Below are 18,307 nucleotides of genomic sequence, written 5' to 3' on the forward strand. Positions count from 1 at the left end.
TAACAAACCTTTACTAGTTGCTCCCTTGATTTTTGCACTTTTTTCCAGGCTTTTATTATAGTAGTTTCAAGTTCCTCAAGAGAACCTTCTCCTAGTGCAGCACAGACCGTTTCAGGGTGGTTTGAAAGGCCTTAATAGAAACCAAACACAACCTGTAAGAGAACTTGCATAGGACAATGTTCAAGTGCATCCAGATGTGGTGGCTTAAAAGGCCTCAATTGAGACCCAAAACTTCTCTAAAGAACTTGCAATAAATTGTTCAGGTGCACCTTTATTTAGATGAAAATGAAATATTTGACCATTTGCAAATCAAAGCAATCTTTTGTACTCGTACATTGAATTATCAGATATGGCAACTCTGAAGGAGAGAAATAGACACAAAGAAAACTAGTTATACAAAATGAAGATTCTGAACTGATTTCCAAAATTGATTCAAAAAGAATGTTTAGGAGCTGTTTGCCATTGCTGACAACTGATCTACAAAATTGATCCAAAATTGATTCAAAAAGAATGTTCAGGAGCTGTTTGCCATTGCTGACAACTGATCTACAAAGAGTGAACTGTATGAGAGGGACCTTGCAGTGTCAAAAAAGTGAGAAACGCTCTCTTCTGGAGTTCCCACAAGGACTCCATGCCCCAGGTTGAGAATATGCCTTTGCCTGCCAGCTTTTCTAACAACTCTGAAATTTAAACAAACCAGTTAGCAAATTTGCAGGTACATGTTATGTTTGAGTGCTTCCACGAGTGTATTTTACCAGAATAGGTTCATGATTACTAAGTTACTGGACAATTCTTTAGAGTAAAATATTTCACTGGACCATCAACTTCCTCACACAACACTACATAAAAAATCAATCCCTGAGTTCCTAGTCAGCTGTCTTTAGTTGACATGGACCATGGAAGTTAAACTAAGTTGTAGTATACGTTTTCCCTTCTATGACTTCAATGAACACAGGATTGACATCATGGGCTTCAAACAAATTTCATGCATAGATGAGAAAATGGTCCAAATTAATTGCCCAAATTTCAAAACACTAAATGGAATGCATTTTTCCCCACACAAGACCACAAACAAAAATCCTTAAGACTTTCTGTACAACAGTGCAACTCTAAGCAGACCCAATAACTTAGTGTATGCAGCTTTTGTCCTCTTGCTTTCAATTGAAGGTTTCTACATAATCAGTGATAATCAACAATGTAGCCACAGATTTTTGTAAAATTTACCCTACCTATATATACATCAGGATGATCAAATGCTGTCAGTAAGAGAAGTACATTACCTCTCTATCTCCTCAGTTATTGCAGTTGATGGTGCAAACAAAAGAGCAGGATCCACATTGCCTTGAACACCTATCGATTTATTTAGACGCCTTCGTCCATCAGCCATATCTACAGTCCAATCGAGTCCAATAACATCCACACCAGTTTCTTGCATCCGTTCCAGTAGTCCTCCATTTCCATTGATGTAAAGCACCAGTGGTACACCAGGATATGCCTCCTTAACTACTCTGACAGCCTGCAAAAAGACACTCCAGCACATTGTCAAGGAATGTAGATAACTCCAGAGAATGGCCAATTAAGGCACACAGACAAAGTGGTTAACTATATTCATGTGCATCCAAGTTTTACTAAGAAAAAATGAAAGACGCTACATGCTATACTGAGAAAGAGACAGACAGCAGCAGACACGCCAACACAATCCTTGTTTATTTTTAAATTTTGGTATTGGTCTGACCTAATTTCAGCACAGGCTTGCCAACTTTCACATCTTATATAACTAGTTGTTATGCACGTATATCGCAACCCTCACTTTGCATGGAGACACATAACCCACCATCACAAAATGTCAACTTCTTCAAGTAGCCATTCTGAAGATGAGGCAGGGGCAACCCGCCCACTGATTGAGGGGTGGAGGAGACAAAAAGATAATGTTTGTTGCAAGCCTTTTTGGCACACAGAGCAAGAACAGAATAGATTGCATAAAATACCTGCTGAATATATGGCTTAGACCACAAATCCCACTGCTCAGGTGTGAGCTGACCACCCCATGAATCGAAAATCTGTACACACTGAGCCCCAGACTCTATTTGATAAATCATGTAGTTGGCAATTTCTTGAGCCAGATGACTGAGCAAGCCATGAAGTAACTTAGGAGATTGGTGGCACATGGTCTTGATTATTTTATAAGTGCGCGTAGTTGCTCCCTCAACAATGTAAGTACCTAATGTCCAAGGTGCACCAACAAAACCTAAAACAGCAGCACCATTACCAACCTACATTGCACAAATAAGCAAGAAAGCCATCAGTCAGTCACATTAGTATAGTTGCTTAGACGATAACCAGACATAGACTGATACTGTTGTGACTTCCTCTAGATTACAGATACAAAGACCAATCACCATAAAAAAAATATCATCTTAACAGCAAAGCACCAAAAGAATCAAGCTCAGTACATTACAGCCCAATTGAGAGTGCTTCAGGTGAGCTGGAATGGATTTTGCCTTCGGATACAGCAGTTCTTTGGGGTAAAAAGTTGGCAGCATGACAGCATGATGATTCTTGAAATGAAAACCACAGTCACCACATTTGAAAAGACAACTTTCACTCCCACCATAATAGAAGAGCAGAATCTTCAAAAACACTGCTCACTACAACAGAACTGGAGAGGGACACTGGTTATTGAGCTGAATCGTACTTGTAAAGGCAAGCTTCCCTCAGGAAGAGCAGAAACTTGAGGAGGAGCTTTCAAGTACCTTTGGGGGCAGACATCTTTGTTTTTTGTACAGAGGTTACCCCTTTCTTAAATCAAAATGACTTGCTCTCGTAGCCCTTGTAATTACTCCCCAAAGCTGATTTAGAAGCAGATGACCATGCACTTGCGGCACAAGTTATGATAATCTCTCCCTCGGGCCTCCACACCTCTAAAAACCATCCTCAAAGCTCTCTGTAAAATCCACTATGTTGGGGAATATTCCCAGATGTGATGACACTAAGTTTCCTACTGGAACATGGCCTCTTGCAAGCAAAATGCCTAGAAAGTCACCTTCCAAGGCCTGAAACCGTCCTAGAGTCTCTTCTGGAATAGCCAAGAAAATCTGAAAAAATGCATAACAGTGAAGGTATGCCTTTTGTTCTCGCCATCTGTATCCTCTAAAAGAGAGGAAGAAAGAAGTATTTGGAGAATCTGGTAGCAGAATGAATGCCTCGCTGAAGCCTGCAAAGAGGTCTCCTCTCCCACCAGTAAAGGCTTAGAGTCAATGGCGAGACCTGCTACGGTGTCGTATGACCTAATCCTGTCCAGCTAGCCCCTAAACTCCATATCCAGTGGCTACCTCTAAAGTCAACCATCACTTGTAACATGACGGTAGCCTGCTGCTCTTGCTGTGAAAGAAGACTATGCCACTCTAAAAGAATAGCCTGCTCAATATCTCCAATCTCAAATGACTCTAATTGAGCCAGAACTGAGGTCCCCACAAGATACAGGCTTGGACCTGTCACCCTATCACATGAACTGTCCATAGCTCAAATGCAACACTGACTTCATGTGAATTTAATACTAAGTTTAGCATAGAGGAGTGTAGAGAGGGTAGAGATGGACAAGATGAGGGTAGAGAGTGTTAGAGATTGGCATTCCCTGGACAGGCAGTTTCATTTGCGAGCAGTTTTCTGCAATTGCAACAGGCAGGACACATGGCAGACTGACCGTACACGTGACATCAGCAGGACAGCAGGCGGCGCAAGTGCCACGTAGCACAGCAGGTGCAGTCGGTCAGCTGCTGGGCAGTCAGCTGCATTTAATGCAGCCAACCTGCATTATTTATTGCATTTCTTTTATGCTATTTATTTGGCCCAGCCTCCACACACTTAACACAGTTCAGATCTCAGGTTTCCAGACTGCTGATCGTGGAGACTGCCCTCGAGGTTCACAGAGAGAGAGATCTTTGACGTGGAGACATATGCAGACATACACTCTACGCTCGTGTACATATCTGCATCCTTATACAGCATTCTTCATTGCAGATTTTCTGCATTCCACTCTCTTTCTCTCTCTCTCGCACTCTCTTCTCTCTCTATTCACTCTTTGTCTTGGTCATACCCTTCTACACTGCTTCACTCTGACATGGTCTCAAAGCATTGAAGGACTGACCTACCTAAAGAGGAGATTTCAGCCCGACACAAGGCTGCATTTTGAACGTTCAAGGGCAAGCAAGAGGGCTGTGCATCAGAACAAGGCTGAGGTGAGCATGGGCGTGCGAGAAAGGAGCAGATTTGTTGAAGCTGCTGCTGATTTTTGTTGTTTGAGAAGAAAGAAAGCTGCATTTTGGGCCTTCAAGTGCAGATTTTACCTTTTCATCGCCTCCGATGGGTGGAGTGGGACGAGCAGCAAAGAGCCATAGCAAGCTGCATTCACACAGTCAAAGGGGGCTACTTTTTTATGTTCTGTGCAAGCATTGTAGGTGAAGATGTCTTCTAAGGCTGAGACAAAGTTTCAGGCGATCATGGACTGGAAGGTGCTCGTGTTACCGGCTCTTCCATTAGTTCAAAAGCTCGATGGCGAGAACTACCGCATTTGGCGGGTTATGATGCTTGCCATTTTGGAGTCCTATGATTTGGCGGAGCTTGTTCATAGACTATTCATATTCTTCTTCACGTGACGAGTCCAGACTCTCTTCAAGTGATAAGCTGGAGTTGGCAAATGCTCAACCACATTGGGACAAACTAAATGCTCGCATCCACTCATTTTTATTTCTCCCATGCACTACAACTGTGATCTGTCATATCAAGCATTTGATGGTGGCCAGGGAGATATGGCTAGAGCTTGATCAAATATATAATCGCATGATCGTCACGAAACGAGTTTCTTTGGAAGTACAAATGAGAACCATGAGTGTCAACAAGTCATCTTCTATACGAGGGCATATTAACAAGCTAAGAGAGCTTTAGATACAAGTACAAAATGTTGGGAAGGTGATCACTTCTGAAGACATGGCGATAATTCTTCTTTCACAATTACCGCCCCATTTCAGTGGCTTTTATTCTGCCTTGATTGCTTCAAGGAGGTCTGAGACTCTTCAGTGGGAGGAGTTGGTACCTATGGTCTTGGACCAAAAGGAACAGTTGAAACGGACCAATGCTTCTAAATCTGAGGCCTTGGTAGGTCAATCCTCTCAAAAAAAGAGAAAGGACCAAAAGAAGGAGGACAAATCAAAGAAGGACAAGGAAAAAAAAAACCCACTTGTCACATCTGTGGCAAGACAAGTCACTAGAAGAAGGATTGCCCTAACAAGGAGAAGAAGGAAAAAGACGAGAAAAAAACTTCGAAGGATTCCGAAGCAGTGGCTGCTCCCTCATCAACTGCTTTCCTCCACTTAGAGGTGGTTGAGGCATTGAACCTCAAGGCCTCTGATGATGCGTTGATGGCTCCATACACTCAGGAATGGATTGTTGACAATGCGCCTCATGGCACATGGCTCCTTCTTCAGCAGGTCTTGCTCATTTGTGGCCTTCACAAGGACAAATTCTCATTGGTGATAGTTCTTCTATCCCTATTCAAGGATGAGGTAACATCCATCTTATTCCAGATGGACAAGGTGGTGCCCATATATCCAAGGTGCTTTATGTGCCAGCCTTGGGGTACCATCTACTTTCAGAGCACAAGATTTGTGCCCTCAGCCTCTTGGTCGACTTTGATGTGGATTTTTTTCGGATTCTTGATCGTGGATGAAGAAGGTCCTTGCTTCACATTATGAGGAGAATGGCATCTATAGGTTGCGGTCTTCCTCTACCTGAACTTCTCTTCTTCTTACCTCTCAAACACAATCTGAGCTTTGGCATGCTCAGTTTGGCCACCTCGACTATGATTACCTTCGGAAGGTATCTAAGGGATAGCTTGTTTGCCGGATATTGTGGTGAGCCAACAGTCTTGTGTATCCTACATCCGTGGGAAGCAAACTCGGATGCTATTCCCAGCAAGGCTTCGAGGCGGTCTTCAGTACCCTTGGAGCTTGTTTCTACCGATCTTTGTGGACCAATGAGGACGGAGTCTCTAAGAGAGAGCTTGTATTTCAAACTCATTGTGGATGATTACAATAGGATGACATGGTCTTATTTCTTGAAGTTGAAGTTGAAGGCTTTTTCCAACTTTAAGGATTGGTTGCTCTTTGAGGAGAACCAATTGGGCCAGAAACTAAAGACCTTACAATCAAATAAGGGAAGAGAATTTGTTTCTAATGAGCTTGCTCGTTTTTGTGCAGATCGTGGTATCCACTAGGAGTTTGCCAACACAAACACCCCTCAGGAGAATGGCATCTTGGAGCAAAGAATCACAGTGTGATCGAGATGGCCCGTACTATGATGGAACATCAACAAACACCTCAGTGTCTATGGACTAAGGTTGTGGCTACTGCAGTCCACATTCTTAATTGATCCCCTACTTCCGTTGTTGTTGATATGGCCCCTTGTGAGATGTGTTTTGGATCTAAGACAAATGTTTCTTATTTTAGGGTTTTGGGTGCAACATCTATATTCACATCCTAAAAACACCACAAGACAAATTTGAAGCAGCTTCCAAAAGCCAAGTGTTTATGGGCTACAGCTCGTAGTCTCAAGGTTACCATTTGTATGATCCTATTAAGTGAGATGTCTACACGAGCCGTGATGTTCGGTTCGTGGAAGTTCCAAACTCCGAGAAGAGATGAGAAACGCCTCATTCTTGGAGATCCTAGTGATAGCTGGGCACCAACAACTGTCCCTCTAGAGCCGATGCCTCTTGAGAACTCTTCTTCGAATGAGGAGCTTAGTTTAGCCATACCCAACTCACCGATTGAGCCCCAGCACAATTGGTGGACCTTTCAAAGACTTCAGCAAACAAAGAGCAATGAGGAGAGATCCATCCTCCTCATTGGGCTCGCAACACTCTTCGTGATGCAAGGATTGAGAGGGTCCCTAAGGAGTGGCAGCGACACAAGATGGCCCACGGCATTATCGGAGAAACCAAGCACACCACACCGAGCTTATGTACACTAATTACTGTTTGATGACTCGTGCAATGCAAGATCACGAGCCCACCTCTGTGAAGGAGGGTTTACAATATGATCATTGGCGGAGAGCGATGCAGCAAGAGCTGGAGTTGATTGAGAGGAATAGCACTTGGTACCTTGTGCCTAAGCCTTCTCATAAGAAGATCATTGAAGTAAAATGGGTCTTCAAGACCAAGTGTTGCACTGATGGCACGTTGGACAAGCACAAGGCCCACCTTGTTGCTAAAGGTTATGCACACCGCCCACGCATTGATTTCCATGATACTTTTGCCCCTACAGCTCAGATGGCTACTATTAGTGTAATTCTTGTCTTGGCTAGCCATAGAAGATGGCTAGTCTATTAGCTAGATGTGAAGCTTGCCTTCTTGGATGAAGAGTTGAAGAAGGAGATCTATGTTGAGCAGCCTCCAAGCTTCGGTTCTTTTAATGGTAAGGTGTACAGGTTGAGGAAGGCTCTCTATGGCCTTAAGCAAGCTCCTCGTGCTTGAAACGAGAAGATTAACTCATTCCTCCAAGAGAGATTGGGGTATCAATGTTCCAAGGCCGATCCCCAGATTTATGTTCACACCTTAGGTGGAGGCATAGTTACCAGGAACGGGGAACGGGACCCCCTGGAACGGGGGGAAAGCCCAAAGTGAGGGAACGGTGTATATATATATATATATATATATATATAGAGAGAGAGAGAGAGAGAGTCAACACTTGTCTTAGAATCTAGAGAGAGAGATCATATCAACCATAATTCATGAAATTAGACTCTAGAGACATAATAATCAAGTTTCAACAATAATAAAGATTCAACACATTGTAACCAGCAATGGATTGTCGCATTCATAATTCAACATTGTAATCAACAATGTTGCATAAGTCCAACTGGCAACAAGTGTGCATTGCAAAAACACAAAATATGCACTAAACTTTAAAGCCTAAATAGTAAAGATCCAAGTTACAAGAGCTCCAATTTCCAAGTCAATACTCTAAAGTTCCAAAAGGCTAGCTACTAAGTGCTCTGGTTCATGGAAGATGGCTCCACTGTGCCTGAATGCTCATCCTGCTGAACAACATCCTGCCCATCATCATCATCGTCGTCATCTTTTTCCCAACATATAAAAGAATCAGCCTTTGCAACTGATGTACGAGCTAGCAAGCGAAGATTGGAGCTCACATAAACTAGGTCATTCGTCTTCATTGTACCAAGACGATTTCTCTTCTTTGAGTAAATGTGATTGAATGAGCTCCATAGTTGCTCTAAACAAGAAGAGCTAATTGTTTGGCTAAGAATACGAATAGCCAAACTCTGCAACTCTGGAGCTTCTGCCCCGTAGTCCTCCCACCATAAAGCAGCCCCAATATTTGTCATGTCCTCTAGTGCATCCTCTGTACCAAACATCCCTAATGTTTGCCGATATACAAAGAGCTGATTTTTAATTTTGCGTTGCATTTCACGGCTGGGATAAAGCCTTGCAAGCAATGTGTTCCAAGCCTTGACCACCTCAAGGTCTCTTTCTTGCATCTTTCCTTGAAACTCAGGATCAAGCACATATGCTGCAGCATGCATAGGACAGTCATACTCATTCCATCTACTGATGCATAACTCCTTGATCTGCTCATACCTATCTGCATTTGGTTCCAAACTCTCCAACCTCTCAATCATGCAATCCATACCTTCATAGATCTTCCCAATGCATGGATCCATGCCATCTGCAAGCCTCAACATGTGCATAATAGGATCAACCATTTGGTTGGTGGGATTAACCTCATCCCAAAAATCTCTATCAGAAACATATGCATTACATAACACAGCAGTAGCAGTGGCAGCCCCAGTCCAATTTTCATACTCATCACTAGCAAATAGCTCCCTAATTGCACCTTTGCAATAGTGCAATCGACCAAGCATAAGAAAGTTATATGCAAATCGTGTATCCGAGTATTTAAGAAGTTCTTTGTCACTTCTCTTACGAAACTCAGCATGCAAGTACTGATGATTACATATAAATGTGATAATCTTGTTGCCTTTCGCAACAAGAGATGCAATCCATGGCAAGTCCCCAATATCCTTCAACAAGTTATTCAAGCAATGTGCCATGCATGGACTAAAGGTGATATGTGGATACATTGCCATTAAAATGTTTCCTGCTGCCCTGTTTGTAGGTTCACCATCTGCCACAAACTGCACTACATTTTCTGCCCCAACAGTCTGCACTGCCTCGCACCACTCGAATGCCAATACATCTGCACTCTTTCCAGTCTCTAAAACATCATGACTACCAATGAAGTATACATCTCCACGAGAATATGCAACAACACCATGTATGGACCTATGGCGTGTGTCACTCCATTCATCTGCTATCAATGTCACTCCATTACTTGCCCATTGATTGCGAATATTTGCTGTTGCAATCTCTATGGCTACTTTCTCCTTTTGAAGCAATGTAGTCCTGATAGTTTCTGATGAAGGGGGCTTATATGTGAGTCCATACTCTGCAATCTTTGTCACCATATTTAAAAAATAAGGTAACCTGGCTGATTTGAATGCAATATGGTCATGGTAAAAAAAGCGTACCACTGCTGCATCTGTTTCCTCTTTTTTCTTTGGTTCCCATGAAGTGTGCAATGAACTCTGTTTAACACCACGACCTGTTGCCATTGATGGCCCACGAGAAGGCTGCGTAGCCACTAATCCTGGTGGTCTTCTGCATGAAGCACCATGTCCTGCTGGCCTTGGAGTCCATGTTGTTGGATCCACTGCTATATTTGGCGTCCTCCTGGCATGGTAATTCCCCATAGAAGTGGCTATGCGGTCAAGTAACTCCTGCCTTTTCTCAATTGATACATTGGTGCAAAAATGCACCTCTTTCCCCTCCTCATGTAGAAGATGGGCTCTCACTTTATCAGCCCCACTAGTGCGAGCATAAGGGCAAAGTTTGCATTTCCAAGGGCGAGCCCCTCCACCTCTCAATGGCACCCCTACATCTACCTCATCCCACCATGACCAAGTAGTGCTTCGACTTCGTACAGTTGTTGACAAAGTACCTATTGAGGATGATGAAGATCCCATAGATGTCAATGCTGCCATCTATATAGAAGTGACAAATAATCAGTAAACTTCAATGAAATTATAGAAATTTGCAGCCAACATTTCAACATCCATGCGTCAAAGTTCAATGAAATTGCAAAAATTTCAACCAAAGTTGAAAGTCCAATGAAATTGCAGAAATTTCGGCCAAAATTTCAGCATGTGTATCGAGAATCTAGATTCCTCGAACCTCACCTAATCGCGGGCGGGAGTCAGGCCAAGCAATCAATAGAGGTGTACCGTGTGCCGCACGCGACGTAGGCGGGAGAGGCAGGTGGGAGAGTCAGGTGGGCAAAAGTAGGCACGCCCACGGCCTTGGCGAGGTAGGTGTGGCAGGTGGAGCAGCCTACAGGTGAGTGAAGCGGGAGCAGGCGGAGGAGCAGGAGCAGGCGGAGCAGGAGAAGCACGCAGGAGCGGGCGACAGGCGGGAGCGTGGAGAAGCAAGCGACAGGCCGGCGACTAGCGGGCAACAGGCGGGCGTGTGGAGAAGCAGGCGGGCGACACACGCAGGCGGGAGAGTAGCGGGCGACAACAGGCAGGAGCAGCGGGCTGCCGACTTTTTTTTTTAAATTTAAAAATTACATTGGCTGGAACGCCGTTCCAAACAGGGAACGGCCAGGGAACGGCTAGGGAACGGGCGGGAACGGGCCAAGGAATGGAAGGAAACGTTTCACCAGCGTTTCCTAGGCTCGTACCTCCCGGAACGTGTTAATCCGTTCCTATGCGCCGAAACGGGCATTCCCTGTCTCTATGGGTGGAGGTTGCGTATTGTTAATTCTTTATGTGGACGACTTAATTGTGACAAGTGACCATGCCACGATGGTCAAACACACCAAGGCAGCACTTCATGAGAAGTTTGAGATGACGGATATGAAACTTCTTCATTTCTTTCTAGGTCATGAGATCTATTAGACTTTGAGGGGGATCTTTATTTTCCAATAGCGGTATGTGTAGGCGCTCTTGACTTTGTGTGAGATGGAGGGTTGCAAGTCTCTTATGACTCCTATGGACCTCAATCGAAAGGCTACAGCTCATTTCAATTCTCCTTTGACAGATGGTACCTATTATAGATAGTTGGTTAGCTCCTTGATCTAGCTTCTCAATACTTGTGTTGACTTATGTTATGTTATAGGTGTGCTAGCCAAGTTCATGAGTGAACCTAAGATGGTACATTGGCACACTGCTTAGAGGATTTTGCGGTTTTTACAGGGGATCTTGGGATCTGTTATCCAACAGGTATAGGTGATGCAAACTTGGTATTTATTACAAGATGGAGTGATTTAGATTGGGCCGGTGATATGGATCATCGGAGGTCTACGACAGATTATTGTTTTACCTTGGGTGCCGGGGCTGTTTCATGGAGCAACAAGAAGCAACCCACAATTGCTCTATCTTTGACTAAGGCAAAGTATCAAGCAACATGTTCTACTACATGTGAGACAATGTGGCTTCGCAAGCTCTTGGAGAAGCTTGGCTACCCGCAAACAGGTCCTACTATTCTTCAATGTGACAATAAGAGTTGCATTGCCTTGGCCTGAAACCCTATAATTCCATGCTAAGACAAAGCACATTGAGATCCAGTACCGTTTCATTTAGGAGAAGATTCTGGATGAGACTATTGCTCTGGTTTACTACAAGACAAGACAATCTTGCCAACTTGTTTACGAAGGCACTTTCTCAGGCTTTACTTTGACACCACTCCAAATCCCTCAGCCTTTTGCCCTGTCCAAAATCTGAGAGGGGGTGTTAGAGATTGGCATTCCTTGGACAAGCAATTTCATTTGTGAGCAGTTTTCTACAGTCACAACAGGTAGGACACATGGCAGACTGACTGTACACGTGAGTCAATAGGTGACAAGCAGCCCACATGCCACGTGGCACAACAGGTGTAGTCGGTGGGCAATAGGCTGCATTTAATGCAGTCGACCTGCATTATTTGTAGCATTTCTTTTATGCTATTTATTTGGCCCCGTCTCCACACACTTACACAATTCAAATCCCAAGTTTCTAAACCATAGATCATGGAGACTGCCCTCGGGGTTCACAAAGAATGAGATCTTCGAGGTGGAGACATACACTGTGCCCTCGTGTACATACACTGTGCATCCTTATACAGCATTCTTCATTGCAAATTTTCTGCATTCCATTGTCTCTTTCTCTCACTCTCTTCTCTCTTTGTTCACTCTTTGTCTCGGTCATACACTTCCGCACTACTTGACAGAGAGGTGAGGGTAGATCCATTTGGAAGTAGAAAGCTTGAAAGTGGAGTTAGAGAGCTTGAGAGCTTGAGGAAGTAGAGTGCTTGGGAGCTTCAGAATGTAAACTCACTAGTTATGGAGTGTTAAATAGTATGAAAGAGAGAGAGAGAGAGAGAGAGAGAGAGAGAGAGAGAGAGGATTTATGGAAAAAAAAGAGAGAGAGAGAGAGAGGAGAGCTTGAAATTTAAATGATAGAGGAAAGAGAATATGGTGAGAGAGAGAGAGAGAGAGCACATATTGGGGTTTGTGTTTTTTGGGAGCATGTGGGGGGGAAGAGATAGAGGGTACTATGGGAGAGAGGTATTGTGGGAGAGAGCCCTCAGCCAGCCCAAAACAATCCCCCAAAACAAAGAGTTCAGTGACTCGTGTGCCTATGAATAGGGCGTGGACATTAGTCATTGCACATCCATCCTCGCTCCATCTTATTCATTCCTTATCAGTTCATTCACTCCATCATACTTTCAGCCTCAGCCCTCTACCACTGCTGCCCACACCCCTATCATGGTGGATATCTCAGTTTGCAGTGCTGTCCAACAGATCACAACACCATACCAATAGGTGACTTCATTCTGGAGGTCTTCTTCACATTGCCATCAGCTCCACACAGTCCAAATTACTGTGTTTTGAGTCCACAAATGGGCAACCTGTTCTTTGTTGTTTTCACTGCTGTGCTTGCTGACTTCACTCCTCCCTGGACTGGTACAGCAGATCATCTTCATCTTTATTGCGTGTTTCCAGCTCCTGCTGCCACCCCAGCACCCACCCAGCCATCAGCCACCTTTTGGAGACTGCATTTGCAGCAGATTCAGGTCATCTGCAGGAATCTGCACCCTCTTCATCAACCCGGCATTAGACACCTGCACTTTTGCATTTTCTCCTATCCAAGAGGGCTGCCCAGCAGTCGTCTGTATGCAGCCACTTACACAAAGAGATCTTCATCAGACATTCTTGAGTTTTCTTCTCTCCTTGGCTGCCTAGCAAACACCCTGACAACAACTATCATCTCAGAGAGATTTGAGCATGTTCTTAATCTCCGACATCTTCTAAGAACTGAGTTTCACTCCCTCTACTGCTGTCCATCATCTTCAGTGTATATTCCAACATTCTACTATCAAAAGGACCACATTTTGCTCCCCCCATAGAGCAGTTATTTTCCTCATCATCAACACCTCTGCCCAAAGGACTATGTTTCATTCACTTCACACTGCAGATCCCTTCCAAAGCTGCAGCCAAATCAACCAGGATAATGCAATTATCTCTAAGCTTAGCTCCATTGTATAAGCATAATTCATCCAACATGATTCAATGTTCATCATTCTTCATTCTTCTTCTCTATTTTTGAGTTTTCTTTGTCATAGTGTTTGGCATACACTATGTTTCTTCCCTCAAACACTATTGTTTCTCAACATGGTAGCTCATCTCTCTCCCCAATCCTTCACAGGCACAGAGTTCAAGGTTTAGTATTCACTCTACATGGTATGTTTACAGCATTGAGCATTGTATCCATTCATTATTCATTCATCTTTTGTGTTCACTGTCTTTGAGTTCTATCATTACCCCCTACTTTGTCATACATTCGTGTTTATGTTTTGTGTTCAAGTGTTTCTTTACACCTCCACCTAATCCACCATGATGAACAAGGTCTGCAACACATAAATGGATGGTGGACAAACACAGTGATAGAGCTCCCAAAGTCCTCATCTGACTAAGACTAAGGCTCACAAGCAATAGATGTACTCAAAAGAAAACAATGTGAACCATCTTTGCTAACACACCCTCCTCAAATCCTTGGTGTGACCAAAAGTGAAAGAACAAAAAACTCGATGGAAGATCGAACCATTTGGATGTCAATGACGTCTGTTGATGAAGTCCAGCTGTGAAGCATCATCCTCTCTACAAATGAAAACCTACTCCTAAAAGTGGAGAGGCCTCAAGCGAGTCACACCGAAAGTATCCAGCCGAAAATGGACGAGCCACATCCCTGATCTGATCAAAAGATCATCACCACGAGTTGTTGAAGTCATAGTACAGCACACCTATCAAACAAAGATATTACAAAGAGGATAACACAAGTTGGGCAAGGAAGGATGGCTCAGAGAAGAGGGAAAGTTCAAAGGAGTCGTTGCACAGTGTAAGAGCCTTGAGATAAGGTGCACCCTTGAAAGACATCCTCAAGTTCCTAAAATCTCCCTCTCAAACCAAAAGCAAGGCTATGGAATCCACAACCTCGTCGTCAATACCGATGCCCCCTCTAAAAGCAATAGAGGGTGTCACTAGTACATAAACATTTAACTTAATGTTTTTTGGACACTTAAGTTGTGCACGTGAGGTACACACATAGGATTAAGTTGAATGTATGTCACAATGACAAGTAATCCTAGCCTTTGCAATGGAGAATATTGGTAGTAGTTATTGATAGATGCGAGTGGAGTACACGAGTCAGATCTTAGTCATGGACATTAAATTTCCCCTTGGAGATGACTTTTGGTGTCATGGGGATTAGAGATAATGTTCTAGACTAAGGTTCGTAGAAAGTTTCAATACTTTTAGGTTCAAAAAGGTTAGGAATTCAAAATTGAGACTAGGTAACATTAAATGTTACTAAAAACAAGGGGAAGGACAAAGGGCTATGTAGCTCGAATTTGCATGAAGCCCCAATTGTTGAGAAACCACTTCTGTGGTTCATGGCTACCTTCCACCTTCTTCACCCTCTACTTCAGACGCTCTATTTCCATGGTCAAATCTTGCCTTTGGAGCTCTCCCAGTTTGGCGTCAACATCTACAACATTGGCATCAACTTCTTCCTCATCAAGCGTCAATTTGGATTTGCATGTGCTTGTCTAAAGGCCTTTCCCTTTACTTGGCGTCACCTCCTCTAGCTTGGCGTCAACATCCTTGCACTTAGCGACCATCCTTGGCATCAACTGTCGGCATTTGGGTTGATCCTTCCTTGCGTTTGAGAGCTCACACACTTCTAGGATTTGCATTTGCTTCCCAAGTCATCTCCCCGACATCTGAGGCCTACGTTTCGCTCCCTCGACAATTGGTGATCATCTTCCTCATCTCCAACGGCATCAAAAGACTGTGGTTTGTTGTGAGAAGAGCACAGCTAAGAGAGATGGGAGTTGAGCAAAAGTGAGCGTGAGAGTGTGACGGCTAGAGAGAGAGTGAGCGGAGTGAAAGTACGAATCAATAAGAGTATACCAACAATGTGTTGGTACACAAAGAATAAAATGTATTTATACTTAGGGCACGTAAAGGGTGCATTCACATGTACAATGTGCGTGTACTATATATGTGGGGTTTAAACCGGCCCTTTATCCCAACAACCTCCCACTTAAATGTTCGATGTGAACCTCTAGCTAACCAACTCCCACTAGTCGTATGCAATGCTCGAGATGAGCTTTTCTTAGACTTTTAGTGAAAACATTTGCAGGGTTGTCTTGTGTTTTAATCTTAGTCAATGTGAATTGACCATCTTCCAAAATCTGTCTAATGAAATGATATCACACATCTATATGCTTTGTGCGTGAATGATACATGGCATTCTTAGCCAGATATAAAGCACTCTAGCTATCACATCCCAAAACTGCAGTACCCATAAACATACCAAGATCTTCTGCAAGTCTGCTCAACCATATAACTTCCTTAGAAGCTTCAGTAGCTGATATGTATTCAGCTTCAGTGGTACTCAGTGCAACGATGTTCTACAACCTGGAACACCAAGAAACAGCTCCACCAACAATTGTGAAGACATACCCGCTAGTGGACCTACTAGTGTTCAAGTCACCTGCCATGCCCGCATCACAATAACCCTACAAACTAAGTGCACCCTGCCCAAAGCAAATGCTTTTTCTTTGTGTACCTTCCAATGTGCTTTGCCAAGATTTGACATAAACCTACTAACAACTCCCACTGCATGAGCAATGTCTGGACGAGTAGCAACCATAGCATACATAAGAGAGCCACAAGTTGAGGCATGAGGAACTTCCTTCATAGCATTTGCTTCCACGTCATCTTTTGGGCTGTTGGCTTTGCTAAGCTTAAGATAAGGAGATAAGGGTACCCCAAAAGCCTTAGCTTCAACCATGTTAAATCTATCCAGTACCTTTTCAATGTACTTTTCTTGAGATAAAAACACCAATTTCTGCATTCTATCTCTGCGAATCCTCATGCCCAAAATATTATCTGCATTCCCCAAATCTTTCATGGAGAAGGCTGATTTCAGCTGATTTTTGAGAGCATCCAAGCTAGTCTTTCTTTTCCCAGCTAGCAACTTATCATCCACATACAATACAAGTATGATGGGGCCACCATCTATATCATTTTTCATGTACAAGCAATGATCTGCATGGCTGCGTGTAAACTCATGAAATAGCATAAAAGTGTCAAACTTTTTATACCACTGCCGTGGTACTTGCTTCAGCCCATACAGGCTGCATTTTAGCTTACACACCATCTGCTCTTTTCCAGGAACTACAAAGTTCTCGAGCTATTTCATGTAGATTTGCTTATCAATGTCACCATGCAAAAAAGTTGTTTTTACATCCATTTGATACAGCTCTAAGTCCAATACAGCAATAAGAGTAAAAAGCACACGTAGAGTGGTCATCTTCACAACAGGTGAGAAGACCTCTTGGAAGTCAATCCCTTCCTTCTATGCATACCCTTTGGCAACCAATCTTACCTTGTACTTGGGTTTCCCATCAACTGTCTTTACTTTGTACACCCATTTGTTTGGAAGTGGCTTCCTTCCCTTGGGCAATGACACAAGATCCCAAGTATCATTTGCATATAGGGATTTAATCTCTTCCTGCATAGCTAGCTCCCACTTACTGCTGAACTCACATGACTTGGTCTCTTTGTATGTAAGAGGCTCACCCTCATCTTTAAGCATCACATAATGCAAGCAAGGGTCAAACCTATGTGGTTTCCTTCTTACACATGTAGACCTGTGTACCCAATGATCAACATTTTCAAGAATTGGGTCTACATCAGGAGGTATATTATTTTCAGCATTTATTGGCTGCTGTAAGCCATTTTCAGCATGCTGTTCATGCTGTACAGCACCTTCATTTTCATTACCAGCACCTGCATTTTCATAATCAGCAAGCCTATCTTGCTGTCCATGACCTCCTTGTGCTCCTATTTGCTGTCCATCATTATCCGGCTCAAAAATAACCGGCTGATCATCAGTTTCAGCCCGTGATACAGCACCATGAGGCTCATTTTCTGAAGTAATAGGTGGCTGCAAACTCTGAAATTTCACCTTTTTCATATATTCATTAGAGGCTAAAGTACCTTTCAGCAATTTTGCCTCATTAAACACAACATTATGGCTGCGAATAATTTTCTTGGATTGAGATAACCACACTCTGTAGCCAAATTCACCCTCATCACCATAGCCCATGAAAATGCCTTTGGTGGATTTTGGGTCAAGTTTGTTCCTCAGCTCATCCCTAACATGCACAAAAGCATCACAACCAAATATGCGTAAATGGTCATATGAGGCCGATTTGCCAGACCAAACCTCCTCAAGGATGCCATTATTTAAGGACTTGTTTGGAGAGCGGTTGCAAATGTGAACCGCAATTTTGAGTGCCTCTCCCCAAAATTCATGAGGGAGATTAGCAATGGACAGCATGCACCGCACTCTTTCACATAAAGTCCTATTATATCTTTCAGCCACTCCATTTGAAGAAGGGTTGTAAGGGGTTGTAAGCTCCCTCTTAATACCATGCAAGTTACAAAAGGACTTGAATTCAGTCGATGTGAACTCAACCCCATTATCACTTCTCAAGCATTTCAGCTTTCTACCTATCCTATCTGAGTGGTCACAAATGCATGAAAAGTTTTAAAAACAGCAAACACTTCACTTTTCTTTTTCAGCAAGTACACCCAAATCTTCTTGAAACAGTCATCAATAAAGGAGA

General features: G+C 43.3%; 1 protein-coding gene across 1 annotated transcript in view; it reads right to left on the minus strand.

Annotated features, from left to right (window-relative positions):
* Positions 1-414: 414 nt before the first annotated feature.
* The window catches only part of LOC148020231 (uroporphyrinogen decarboxylase 1, chloroplastic-like), a 50,658-nt gene continuing 32,765 nt past the window's right edge, over positions 415-18,307 (minus strand). The window contains exons 4-6 of the mRNA XM_087700555.1: positions 1,989-2,273; positions 1,281-1,516; positions 415-680 (exon numbers count right to left, since the gene is read on the minus strand). Coding sequence (XP_087556681.1) covers positions 515-680; positions 1,281-1,516; positions 1,989-2,273 — 687 coding nt within the window. The 3' untranslated portion in view covers positions 415-514. The remainder of the gene's footprint in view (positions 681-1,280; positions 1,517-1,988; positions 2,274-18,307) is intronic.

The sequence above is a fragment of the Lygodium microphyllum genome, chromosome 19 (genome assembly GCF_053477565.2).
Source record: "Lygodium microphyllum isolate KBCC chromosome 19, Lygodium_microphyllum_v1.1.10, whole genome shotgun sequence".
NCBI classification, from domain to species: domain Eukaryota; kingdom Viridiplantae; phylum Streptophyta; class Polypodiopsida; order Schizaeales; family Lygodiaceae; genus Lygodium; species Lygodium microphyllum.